The 14,027-nt window shown below is 40.6% G+C and overlaps 1 protein-coding gene across 4 annotated transcripts; it reads left to right on the forward strand.

Moving 5' to 3' along the window:
* The first annotated feature begins 1,054 nt into the window (after nt 1-1,054).
* Nucleotides 1,055-10,957, forward strand: LOC103354255 (pleckstrin homology domain-containing family S member 1). Of its 4 annotated transcripts, none has more exons than XM_008277566.1 (17): nt 1,055-1,196; nt 1,606-1,643; nt 1,996-2,093; nt 2,196-2,314; nt 2,464-2,598; nt 3,247-3,322; nt 3,405-3,434; nt 4,039-4,092; nt 5,299-5,370; nt 5,473-5,556; nt 5,667-5,692; nt 5,829-5,876; nt 5,985-6,110; nt 7,677-7,799; nt 8,542-8,628; nt 10,164-10,299; nt 10,403-10,957. In XM_008277566.1, exons 2-17 carry the CDS (start codon nt 1,619-1,621, stop codon nt 10,484-10,486), a joined length of 1,323 nt encoding a protein of 440 aa, XP_008275788.1. In that variant the 5' UTR covers nt 1,055-1,196; nt 1,606-1,618; the 3' UTR covers nt 10,487-10,957. The 4 variants fall into 4 exon arrangements, with proteins under 4 accessions (XP_008275788.1, XP_008275791.1, XP_008275792.1 ...); XM_008277570.1 differs by having other exon boundaries at nt 1,056-1,196; nt 5,985-6,026; XM_008277567.1 differs by lacking the exon at nt 1,055-1,196 and adding an exon at nt 1,285-1,299.
* The last annotated feature ends 3,070 nt before the right edge of the window (nt 10,958-14,027 follow it).

Raw genomic sequence — 14,027 nt, forward strand, 5'->3', positions numbered from 1 at the left:
ATGGTTTGGGACACAGTTGCAGCAACGTGTATGTGTTCATTGATGCGTTTCCTCCTGGAGGCTGCTGTAAAAACAGGTAATGAATCTAAATATAGTGTAGGAACAGTGCAATCATGCAAATTATACCTTCATAGGAAGACAGGGGTTATGTAAGTGCTGTATGTGTTATGACTTTAAAAATCCTGTCAAGGGTGTTTCAGGTCATAGCAGAAGGGTTTCACTTTATTTCTTCTACAGTCCTGCTGTCAACTTTAAGATTTCTCGAGACTGTTCTGACTACAAAATGCTCACTGATGATTATTATTTAAGGATGTGGTTCAGGGCAACATTTAACTCCATGTTAATGTGGTTTTATCAATTTTTTATTTGCCTGGCTTCTGTCCAGATGTGCTGCCGTAACCCTGACCCCTCCTTGAAAAGTGCCATCCTCTCCATTGTTATGTCAGTTTCTGAGCTACAGTCGTCAGACACAGCGTCGTAAATCAGGAGATGTCAGAATGTTGGCATCAGTCACTTTCTTTTGTCTCCACAGCTGTAAAATGTGTTTTCACTTCCAATTACTTCCTCACAAGAGCACGTAGGACCGAAGCAACTTAATAAATAAGAGACAATTTATTTTAGTAGAGCTTGTGTACGTGAAGGTTTATGATTTATTTTTTTATTTTTTTTGGTCTGTTTGCCTTTGTTTGAGAGTGCAGTTGAGAGAGTGACAGGAAAGTGGGGGAGCAGAATGAGGGAAGGATCTGCAGAAAAGGGCCATCAGTGGGATTCGAACTCCTGACCTCCCCTGTACATGGGACACCAGCTCAACCAGGTCAGCTATAGCAGTGTCACAACTTTTAGCTGGGGTTTTCTCCCTCTCTAAGCTTTCTGGAGGCTAAACACATGTGTCATCTTTCTGATTTCGATTAACATAAAATTATTATTCATTTACGACTGGAAACTGGCATTTTTTTATTTTAAAAAGTGAACATTCTGTGGAATAAGGATCCTAAGGAAACCCTGCATGGCCTTTTGTACAATGACAGCTGGGCGGGTAGACCTTAGCAGACGATTGAAGCAGGGAACCAGAAACTCCAGTTCCTATTATGAAAATCTTGTAACTGTTTGCCAGGCACAAGAAAACATCCAGCTTCCTCCTGCAGCCACATTATTGTCACAGAGAGCGAGGTGAACAGGATCTGTGAGCTCCACAGGTAAGAAGACTTTGAGTTGCTTCTGTACATTTGTTCCTCGGTTCTATATAATATTCCTCATTTAATTATCTGTAAAGTGGCACAGAACTGGAAGCAAGAGTAAGTGAGTTTAATTGTGTTTTAATTTTGTTCATACCTACTATAGACTTATTAATCTTATTTACTTGCATACTTAGGATTAGATTAGGAGTAAGTATGAGAGTTATTTTTAGTGTTAAAATTCAAGAATGTGTTCTTTTAAAATGCACCTCTTTATTGCTTTTGTTTGTGAACACAGCTCTGCTTCACGTTTTTGCTTCTACACAGCGAGTCTATTTTTATCACCGTTTGTGTAAAAGGTTAACTATTTTTATGCTGTTTTCACGAAACGACACGGACTGATAGACTCCTTTGTTATTTTTTTGTTAAGGTGTGGTGTCACAATGCAAAAGGGCCAGAAGCGCGCAGGTACTGCATCTGGATCTTGTGGTTTTGTTTACTGTTTGTACTGTATTTACTGATTGACTGTTAGTTTTTTTGAACTGGTCACGTTGTGTCAGAAAACCGGTTTTTACCGTCCAGCTTGTCAAGATACAAAAGATACAAGCCGGGAATGTGCAAATGTACCAACACATGGCATGTTAACGCACACATTAGTAGGGTTTTTGTTGATGTTTCCTAATAACTTCTTTAGTTTTCCCTCATAGATCCCTTCCCTGAATAACAATAACAGCAGGAAACTAAAGTTGTCCACTCTGTAAATAAAGACAACACAACAAGGAAAGGATCCCTGAACAATAGCCTGTTCTTTTGCCCTCAGGCGGAAATACAGTGTTCTACAGACAAGTCACAGATGCGGCAGAAATAAGATCTGGATACTTGTTTAAGTCTCCTCCCCAGAAGCGCTTGACGACAGAGGTGACAGACTTGATCCAATTGGTGCAATACATCCCAGATCTTCACAGTTTTTTGTTTTTTTTTTGTTGCTTTTCTCATTTTATTTCATTTCGTCCTGTGCAGAAATCATGGAAGAAGCGTTATTTCGTCTTATTCCAATCCAGCGAGCAACAGCGTCACCTCATGTACTTCAGGAGTCCAGCGGAAAAGCACCGGCCACTCGGCAGCATAGACTTGTCAAGGTGTGATTCTGACTAATGCACATGTAAACAATGAAGGGTATAAACCACCATGCTCTTTTATTGTCTCATGCATGTTGCTTGTTTCTGGTCACGCCGCATACTTCCTGGATATTCTTTTCAGCATCTGTCTTTGTGTTCCTTTTTATCAGCATCTCTCTGTTACACGTGAGCCCTCAAAATCACCAGAGATGGGCTTGGATCCAGAAGAGCTTCAAGTGCTCCCCGTCCTGTGTGCTGTACATCAGGGCTGCAGAACGGGACTACTTTCTAGTTGGAGAAAACAGGTCCGTCGGCTGTCTTTTTTTTTTTAACTGTTAATGTAAAGAATTTATTGGTCTGGTACCAACTTTCGTGCATTTTACTACACTGTACTTTAAAAACATTTAACATACCACAGTGGCGATAGACTCAGGAATGTCTTTTTGTCTGAAAACAAGCAATAATTGGCGTTAAAAGAATGCCAATAAAAGCCACTTATGAGTCCTTTAAAAATGTCTTATTGTCTTTTCAAACATTTTGCAGCCATTTTCCATCAGTGTAGTTCCAATTCAATACATTTCATTCGTCTGAAAGTCGGTGATGGTGTTGCCAAGCTTCAGGTCACAGCCGGGTGGACCAGTCCTCCTCCTCCTCAGGCCTCCACTGACACTTTCACAGCGCCTCATAAAACACATCCTCCTGCCCTTCTCGCCTTTTACTATTCTGGGAGTGCAAACAATCAAAAAAGAAATTATGACGCCGCTCTCCTCTTCACGAAGAGCCGATCATTCGATAATGGCTTTGCTCCCGCTAAATTGTGTTAAACGTTACTATTTCCACTCCGCGCTTCAGTTTGGTTATTGAATTTTAAATTAAACGCAGGAGCCATCATTTGTCGAGTACTAAAAATGACCTTCTTAAGTGCTCCCTCTTTTTTTCTTTTTCCCCTCCAGCGATGACGTGGACGGCTGGTTCTCTGACCTGTTTGAAGCCCTGAAAAACCGTCCGCATAAATTTCTCAGTACAGAGGTACATCCAGGCTTTACCTCTTCTTTAGTTTTGCATCTTTCTTGTGTGCTCACTAATGAGAATCATTTCCCTCTCCTCACAGGATCTGACACAGAAGCAGACAACAGTTGAGGTGAATATTCAAAAGCCATTCTGTGTTTCTCATCTGTTCAATGAGTTGTTGACATTTGGGGAAATATTTTATCAAGAGTTTGAGGAGAAGATCAGCAGTAATGCATGTAGCTGGACTACCTGAGATGAGCAGAAAGACTGGAAACGAGCTGATCAAGGGTAGAAAAAAGTCCATCTAGCAGCACGTTTAAAGCTCAATAAGTAAACATAGCTCGTATATTGAAATGCCAGAACTTTTATCTATCATCTGTTGAAGTATTTCTAGGTTAGGAGCGTTACAGCTCCAGGCTACTCCCCTGTATAGAAGGAATTTTTACCTTCCAGCAGAGCCATTGTTTCCCCTTGTTTGTGCTGAGCTAAGCAGACAGACTATTACTGCACATTTTCTGAATAACAATTTCTTTAACTCCTAATGTTCATATTTTCATCTTACTCATTGCTCAGCAGAAAGTTTTATGTCTCTTTAACATTGCTGCCTCCCTTTTTCCCAGCACTCGGCGCTCAGCCCTCAGTTTCCCCGGCAGAACGAGCAACCGTTTAATAGTTTAGCTAGTCATCTGTTAACTGTGCTTATCGACAGGTTTTCTATCTTCCTGTTTTACCAGGTAATATCAAAACCCATTATGCGGAAAAAGAGTTCACCCGCTGTGCTCAAACAGGTCGGTTGATAACGTTGTGACTGAAGCTCTGCGTGGATTTGGTTTGATTCTTTCTAAATGCATGCATCCTGTCAACCTGACTCTGCTCAAATCAGTCCGTCTTCCTTTTGCTCTCTGTTGATGGGATTGCTTTGATTCCTCGTGTTGGTGCTGTTGTTGCGATCCCCTCTTTCGTTTCTGCACAGCTTGGTACAAATCAAACTCCAACATAACTCGATGATTTTACTCAGAACCGTGTCTGAAATGAAAAATGATGAAGTCTGGTTAGATATGAACTCAAAGGAACCCACGACACCCTTTGTTATGCAGGTGAAATTTAGATCAGTCTGAGTGAAATGCCCTCATGAGAGCCCAGATAATGTTTTGTGCTGGATCCCTGTGAAATCAAATTTCTGAACCAGTTTACGTTTAAGAATAATAACTTTATTTATATGGGGAAGACATAAGGCAGAGCAGGGCTGCAAGGTGGTGGTTAGCACTGTTGCCTCGCACCAAGAAGGTCGCCGGTTTGCGTCCCAGTGAGGACACCTGGGATCTTTCTGCGTGGAGTTTGCATGTTCTCCCCGTGCAGCGTGGGTTCTCTCCGGGTTCTCCAGCTTCCTCCCACACAGTCCAGAAACATGTTGAGGTTAATTGGTGATTCTAAATTGTCTGTAGGTGTGAATGTGAGTGTGCTTGTCTCTAAGTGTAGCCCTGTGATAGACTGGTGACCTGTCCAGGGTGTCCCCTGCCTTCACTCTGAGTCAGCTGGGATAGACTCCAGCCCCCCATGACCCTAGTGAGAATTAAGCGGTGTATAGATAATGGATGGATGGATGGATAAGGCAGAGCAATCAAATACAAGAAATAATAGAAATGATGTTAATAGGTTAAATGAATAGCTAGCTAGAATAGGGGGCATGTAAAATAAAGGAACAAGGCTGTTTAAAAATAAGATTACAAGTTAAAAGAATTAACAAATTAAAGACGACATTACACCAAAGAGCTCGTCAGCTAAAATTAAAATAAGAAAAGAGAAAACATATGAAATAAATAATGCAACCAGCAAGAATATAGAATATAACCAGCAGGTTCAATCCAGGGACACAGATCGGCTGAAAGCAACACATGCACTGCACATTTTGACTGGAATCGTGTCGTTTCTCTACAAAGACAACATCACAGTAATGTAGGTGTTTTAATATCCCGTATGTGTGTTTTTTTCAGTCATCGCTGAAAGCACGTTCCTTTTCTGATCCATCCTCGAACGCCATGGATAGCGCTGTGGAAAAAACAAAGGTGCACCTTCTTGACTTGACTGTTTGTAATCAACAGGCAGCATCGGATTGGGGTATTTAAGGATCGTGACTTTTTGTTTTTTGCTTTGTGATTTGCCGGCAGGAAGAAGATCACAGTAAAAGACGTGCATCCGAGCCTGTGAATCCAATCTATGACTATCCGAGATCTTACGCGAGGCTGTTCAAGGTGACACCTTCAAAAGCCTCCATCATAGAGAGATATCCAGTTTACTGCCAAATGCTGGTTTTAAACTATACTTGTCATTTTTACCTGTTTTTTCTTTTCTTAATGATAAGGCCAGAGAAAACGGCGAGGAGTCACTGTGAGTATCAGTTATTGTTCCCCTCTGTCTCACAAATACAAAAAAATGACACCCCCTTTCAGTTGTGTTCCAGTGATGCATGCTGGGATTGTTATCTGGAATGCTACAGTGTGTAAATTGTATTCGTCTCTTGTAGATATGAAACAATGGAATCTACCCACAACGAAGAAGTTGCTGAGGAAGTGTAAGTTTTCTCATTTATAGAATAAAAACTGCAAATCCATTATGTTTCATAATGATTTCTGATTAACGTTGGAGAATCAACGCACTTTCTTTTGCCAAATGCTTCCAGGGACTATGGAGTCGAGGAGGTCCCCGCAGGCACCCTGATGAGGTCAGTCATTCAGGTCTTCGACAAAAGTAAGACCCAGATTTCCCCCCTGTCTCCGCCTGCTGAGGAGGAAGCGTCTGAAGACAGGTAGATCTCAGATTAATGGTCCTCTTTTGGGGCCCCTGTGTCTATATTTGACTTTTCAGTTTGTCTTTGGCGTCAGCGGCCCCTATGCTCTTTGCGTAGCTCTTTGTAACATGTTTTGTCGGTGCCCTAGATACAGAAATAGCTCAATCAACAGAAGTCTCATTGGTTCAAACAACAGTAATTCACAACAACAGATGTGTTGACACTCCAGGACCAGGGAAGGACTAAAAAAAAAAAAAAAAAGGCAGGACGTCAGAGCCTGTTTAGCAACCTGTGTGCTTGACGAGATAAAGCGTATCTGTTTTTATCTTGTCTGAGAGGTTACCTAAGTGGCACTATACGTTTCTCTGCTTATCCGAGTTGTTTATGTTGTGGTTGATGGGACACAGATTTCTAATAAGCTCAGATGTGACTGATGCACTGAGTCATGTACTGTGCTGTATTGTATTGTATTGTATTGAATGTTGTGGCTTCAACAACTTTGACCACAAAGGGCAGTTATTACTTCCACAATATTTAACATTTGTGAACATGAGCCACCCTGAGCTGCTGATTGATTATGAATTACATTTTGAGGAGGAATAATGTGCTATATCGTCTTTCTAAAACTCACACTGGTTCACTTTAGTGTGCATTCAAAAGTAATGTTTGTAGCTTTATCGTTCGTGATTAACTTATTGTTTAAGGAATCACAGCTTAGAAGTTTCTGAGAGTTGCTTAAGGAAACCGATCATGAAACACTGAGGCTGCAGTGCCACCACTTTTAGGTGTGAAAGTCTGACTTTCTGCAGCATGTCAAATCTTCTGCAGGGCTTAGCCAGTCACTTGTCTACCATTGTTTTAATCAGCAGAGGATCAGTTGTTCTGGTCCTTTCAACCTATTCTATGCCTTCATCTCCTGCCGCTGTTTGCTTTGCTAAATCTGCTACGAAACAAGCTTTTCATTTCACTCTGATGTTTGATTTCTGGCCAACTGCTGTGCTGCCACACTGAACACCATCTTCTGCACTACATTTGGCATATGGGTCAAAAGACTCCTTTGTAAAGTGCCTCCTAATTAGAATTCCTCCAGTGCCTCTACGCTGATTTGGGAATTATTTGCTTCTCCCATGCTGCTTTTTTGGAACTATTTTGAATAATCTCAAGACATTTGATCCCCTTTTTATGTAACTGAAAGTAGCTTGTTTTGATTCTCTTGCATCCCCAACGCTTTCTCCGTCCTTTATCGGTGTCACTGTCTGCCACAAGGGTAGTTGTAGACTTCTGTCCATTCAAGGCTTTTATGAAAGTGCCAAAATGTGTCTGCCTGTGAGTCATCCCACCGCAGTGTGTTCATATTCAGATGGGTTTCTTCCTTTGCATCATTTTGCAGTTTTTGTGGGTATATTTAGCATAAAGCGTTACACGATACACGACATCCTCTTTGCAATTTACTCCCTCCGTGCCTCCGAGCTGTCTCGTGGTCTTTTGTTAGACATCAACCACGAATACACTGGTGACTATTAGCTGACACGTACCGAGATCAGATGTTAAAATCCCTCGTGCCATTTCTTTTTGGTCTTCCAGAGAAGAAACACAGCCGTCTTCAGATTTCAGCAGCAGCTCCAGTGACACGGGTGCCACCTCCCCTGCGGAGACGCTGGAGAGAAGAAGCGGGAACACATTAGAGAAACAAGACTCCCGAGAGTGGTGAGATTAACAACTATCCTCTGACCCTCAATCAATGTATTTGGGTTGTTTTTTTATAATTAAACACACTGATTGCGCCACAGACAGGGACATTTTTGGGATTTGATAATCAGTACCCTCATTCAACAGTTGCCCTACTTGTAAACAACACGAGGAGACATTTTGAAACCCCCACTGCGGCACCGTCTGCTCCGATCAAAAAGTCAGAAAACAGCTTTGTTACGATGACAGAGAGCAAATTAAAAAAGAAGACATTGCAGCATTTAGCGTGACTCAGTAAAACAAGAATGCTCGCGACGACGCCGACATGCTGCCCGACCGGTTGGAGCTGTTTCTGGAGATACTTGGACGCGGAGGCTGGTATAATAATAGCTGATTAATAATAAGCAGTACTTCAACATTAAACAACTTTGCTGCCAGAACTGAAATGACTTGCACAAAAGAAATCAGAAGTCCTTATCGGTGCAGACACTCAGCCGTGCATAATGGCGAATGGAATAAGCACAAATCGTCGTTCTTTTGTGCTTGCTGACCACATCCCGAGAAGAATAATTGAATCCAGAGAGTCAAACCAAAACAGTATATTTCCACCATAATTCTATTGATATCCTGTGAGAATTTATTCACTTTACATTCCAAAAATACAGCAAATGTTTCAACTGTGATGAAAGGCAGATTTATGTGTGTTTGTGTATAGTACTATTTAAATAAAGCTTTTGTTGTATTTCCTCTTTCTTTCAAGCCTCAACTCCATGGAGAGAGATATTGAGGTGAAGCAGGCAGATCTGAAAAAGCACCTTTCAGTAACAGAAGTGGACGGGAGACCGAGGTAGGACTGTATAAATACAAAGGTCACCTCTGTCCAGCTGTCATTCAGATATGTATCTGAAGAGCCTTATCTAAAAGACAACATATGGGTACAAATGCATCACTACAAATGAGCCACATATTCCCATTGTTTGAAAGCCAGTACACATCAGGCTAAGCTGGCAGCGATGCAGCGTGTCCTTACTTGCTCTTTTTGACAAACAGTGTTAATGCTTAATAAGGCTTAATGCTGTTGCTGCAGCGGCTGCCTATTCAGCTGATGATTCAGACCGTTCAGCTGCATTGTGTGCAAGTTTATATATTCATACTGGGATTTAGCAACTGCATTAATTGGTTAAAATGCACAAAACCCAAATTCCTCGAGTCCTTTGAAATGCAGATAAAACATCCACAGACTCTGTGACGAAGCATACGTCATTTGTAACACTGGGGCTCCGTTAAGATGTCATAAATTGAGTTATTAGTTCGGCTCTTTTGGGATTACAGTATTTGGTTCTGTGTTAACCTATTAAGACTTTGTTGATGCAGCAGCAGCGTGTCTGAGATGATCCTAAAACACTGTTAATGTTGAGCCGATTACAATATCAGCACAGGCAGTGAAGGCAGCATGTTAGCGGAGCAGCAGCTTCAGTCCTCCACCAGTGATTATACAGAACTTATTGTGCAGCATTTAGTGCAGGTCATCCGACACAATATTGACATAGCATCTGTAGAAGCTAGATTAATTAGATAGAAGTTCATCTGTTCCACGAGACGTGCGCCAAACAGATGAGTGAACAACACACCTGAAATGTCTCCTGTATGGAGATACGCAAGCCAGCAGCGTCAAATACAGGTTTTTTGCTTTCAGTAGTTATTCAGAGGAAATGAGAGATTGTGGGGCACCGTGGCTGCAGAGGTCCAGCAAAAACCCACAGAATAAACTACATTTATTGTCGTCTTAATGAATCTAATCTTATAAAGGGCCAAAGTCAAGAGCAGCGTGACTTGCAGTTTGAGTGTAAGTCCTTTTCATAGTTTATCTTTTATCAGTAGAACCAATAAAGTCTCCTGGTTCAGTGATGAAAGGTCTTCAGAACCACACCCCAAACCAATACATGACTTCATACTGAATCTGTACCAGAGCCAAACTGCAGTGAGCAAAAGTTTACATTCGCTTAGAAACACCACGTATATCAGGACAGTCTGGAGTTCCCAATAACTCACTACATCACCAAAACTGATCGTTTCAGTTGTTGTGTGTTTATTTTTGAACCAATAGATTTTGTTATTTTTCCAAGACACCTATAATAAATCTATGAATCTATGTTTGTAGGTTTGTTGTTACAAAGGCATGTGTTTCATCAGCGATTCCATCAGAGAATATTTAGCTATAGGAGTCATTGGAACTCAAGACTGCCATGATATATATATTTTTTGTTTGTTTTGTTTTTACAAGTGTATGAGAGGTTTTGTTTACAACTGTGTGTATCTAAAAACATGAGTGTGTGTGTGTGTGTGTGTGTGTGTGTGTGTGTGTGTGTGTGTGTGTGACAGTGTGTCTGGATGGACGGGGCAGCCGCAGTCGGTCTGCCTGTTCCACAAAGGAGATCAAATTCTGGCCATTAATGACTTGCACGCCAGCAGCGTGGAGGAGTTCAACATGTACATCAGCAAGTCGCTCAAGAATGAGGTACATTTACACCCAAATGCCAAAACACAAGCACATGTCAGGGTTGAGGATTTATGTTTATATGTGTGCAGGCGGTCCAACTGAAGGGTTTGTCTATTTTTAGGTGAAAGTGACCATCCTGCGGCGGCCCGGACACCCACCTCTGCATTCGCCAAACTGCCCCTGCAGTGACCTGACTGCCTACTGAAGAGACGTTTGCCTCTTCTGCATGTCTGCATGTGTCAGAATGACTCTTCGATGGGGTTTGCACCATGTATCGACCACTTCAGACAGTATTTCTTGAAGGACTTTGACTTTTTATTGATCTGTCACTTTACCAGTTTACTCCACTTTAAAGTCTCGAGGAGCTTAAAATGAAGGTAAACAATAAAAATGAAGGATGAAAACGATTTTTTACTAATCTAATGCATCATGTTATTCATTAAGTAAATCAACAGATCACCTTTGTTATATTAGCCAAGCGCTCAGTGTGTGATTTTTGTCCTGTGTGTAATGTGTTCGCTGTAAATGTGATGCCTGTTCCCCAGAAGGAAACACTTTTATTAAACTTATTTCCTCATACCGCCTGTATGCTGCATTGCGCCACATCATCGTCATGACACAACATGTTCTGAGACAAATGTGTATGCAAGATAAAAATTAAACAGACTGTGTTTAACCTGCTGTGTTCACTTGTCTTAATTGAGTTTCGGTACATGCCCTTCGTACGTTTTGAATGCACCAAAGGGCAGCAGAACCAACGGCAACCTTGGCAGTTAACAGTTAAGATCTCTGTCGGTTGAAGACGCGGCCTGGATCCTTTCTTGCCAACAAATTCCTAAGGTGGTTTCCCTGGAAGTGCTATTTTTAGTCGTTAAAGGTTAAGCCAAGGTGACCGAAGGCAGCAACGTTCAAAGCTGGTTTTAAAAAAAATAACATTAATCTGGCTGCGTTTTTAAAAAGGTACACAATTGTTTATGTGTATTTGAATTCTATTTTTATCATACAGCTGTGGCTTCAGGAAGACTGGCTGGTGTCAGAGTCATTTTGTTCACTGTGTGGCAGCCATGATGAAATTTCTTTGTAAGCCGAGTCCGATGAAGGATGACTTGTTGAGAGGAAGGGTTAGCCTGCACATTAAAATGTCCTCCCCATGGATACGAAGTTCAGTTGGTTTGGTAGAAAGAAAGAAAAAAAAACTGACATACAAAATTGAGGGAAAATTCCCATAAAATTCCCATTAAATTGAGGGTAGATTGCTGGAAAATTCCCATAGAATTGCAGGAAAATTACCATGAAATTGTAGGAAAATTCCCATAGAATCCCCATAAAATGCATTTCATTGCGTAGAAAGAAATAAAAAGTTAACATACATCGAGATTTTCCCTTTTTTTAAATTTTTTTTATTTTTCTCAAGGGCACTTTGGCAGTAATTAGGAGCACATGAATAACAAAATCAGCACTTCATGTCGTCCACACCTCAGGGAGAATTAATATGCAGACAGAACAGTGTTGCACCTCAGGCTAAGTTTCACCTTTTTCTCGCTGATTTGAAACACGAATGCTGACTCGAACAGTCGAGGACACTGTGTTGAAAATGTAGTTCTAGTATAACATGGGAAGAAGATTTTAATCGTGTTTTAACATCATGTGTAGTGACCTGTGCCTCTCTGAGAAGAGCCGTTCCTCAAGCCTCTCTGAGGTTAGTGTTTCAGGTTTTAATGGAGCTATTCAGCAGATAGGAGATCAGACAAAGTAATTATTCTATTTATTTTTAAATAAAATTTAAAATTTAACTTTTATTTATTTGTTTTTTAAACTGCCAAACAGTATGTAAGGTTAATGATTACTGATTTATCGGTATATTTACTGAAGCGTTACATAAGCGTGTCGAGGACTCAGCGGGGTGAAAGCTTGCCTCGACTTGAAGTTTCCTTTTTTCCATCTCCCCACCCTGCAGACCAGATGGAAAGCAATAGTTTGCAAAGCGGGAGTCGGAGGACACCGGTGGGTTGTGAGATGATTTCTAGACATCAAAAGAAAATAGAAAATCCACAATGTATGGCATATTTTAGCCACAATTGTTCCAAAAGATTTTTTAGAAAAGCCTCGAGTCTTTTGGGACAACATACCATCTGTTTAGTCAGTACATTTCATTACCTTGAGATTACTTTAACTGATGTATTTTTCTACTAGTCTGTCTTGAAATACTACTAGTATAAAGTGATACCACAGTTTCTAAGTCAGATGTGTTCATTTGTGGTGTAATTACATCTATTTCTCTGGTATTACTGTTTACATTTTTTTTTTTTATTTAACCTTTATTTAACCAGGAAAAGGCTCACTGAGATTAAAAATCTCTCATTCAAGAGTGTCCTGGCCAAGACAGGATGCAGCACAATTGACAGACAGACGAGGTCACAGCAGCATCCACACATACATCAGACTCTAATACATGTTGAAATTACATTTAATCAACGTATCAGCAGAGATCAGAAACATAACTAGCAAAATAAAGCTTTAAAGGTATTTAAAGAAACCAGCTCTTGAAGTTTCAGGTCTTTTTGTAAAGTGTTCCAGGTGGAGGGAGCAGCGAATTTAAAAGCTTTCTTTCCCCCGTTCACTTCTCGCCTTGGGAACAACTGTAGATCCTGGGCCCGCAGACTGGAACCACTTGGAGCTTTTATACAAATAAAAACCTGTAAATAACGAGGAAGCAAGCCTAAAATACATTCGTAAATTAAAATATGCCAGTGTTTTTTCCTTCGTGTGGTCAAATCTGACCATCCAACACGAGAGTACAACAAAGAATGATGAGTAAGAGACTTAAAATTGGTGATAAACCTTAAAGCGCAGAGATAAAGTGAATCTAAAACACTCAGGCTGAGCAGAAGCATTCATATACACCGCATCTCCATATCTCCAGACATAAAAACAACAAGTCTCTTTTTGACCTCAAAGGACAGGCAAGACTTGATTCTAAAGTAAAAACCCAGTTTCAGTTTTAGTCTCTTTGCCAGCTGCTGGATGTGAGGTGTGAAGGAGACAGTCATCGATTAAAACTCCAAGGTATCTTTACTGAGACACTATTTCAGTCTGTGCACCCTGAGAAGAGGTTCTGTGGTTTTGACTTGGAATTTGAGAACATGAATCTGGTTTTGCTTGAATTTCATCTTGCTTTTTGTTTTCGGTGGCTGAAAAGTTCTGAGTATTGCTTAAGAAGTCAGGATAACAGTGTAAGATTTTCTCTTATTTTAACTTTTTTGTTCCTCATACGACAGATTTCTCAATATTTCTGGACATGATTTTTCTCTATAATCAGTGAGTAATAGAGAGACATCTTAACAAGCCCCCCAAGTCAAACCAATTTCAGTTTGGCACTCTTGCCTGAGAGAAGTATACGTTATTAAAAAATGTGCAGAAACGAGAGTAACACAGTGTGTGATAAGCATGATCACACATACATGGTGTGAAACAGGAAGAGAAGGCGGGCAAGAGGTGTAATGAAATGCCTGGAGATGGTTTTAAAACAGCAACTTTAAAAAAAAATCATTATCACCTCCAAGTCAAAAATGATATAACAAGGAATGGAAACTTCTTATGTACATAAACATGCCATGCAGCTCTTATGGTTCTTTTTCTTGCAAATCAAATTGTGAGCAGATTAAAACGTGTGAATCACTGGTTTCACACCCTGCACCACATGGTGGGAATCTATACATATAAATCCTTTTCAATGTGTGGAATCA

Source organism: Stegastes partitus, unplaced genomic scaffold (genome assembly GCF_000690725.1).
Source record: "Stegastes partitus isolate 25-593 unplaced genomic scaffold, Stegastes_partitus-1.0.2 Scaffold101, whole genome shotgun sequence".
Taxonomy (NCBI): Eukaryota; Metazoa; Chordata; class Actinopteri; family Pomacentridae; genus Stegastes; species Stegastes partitus.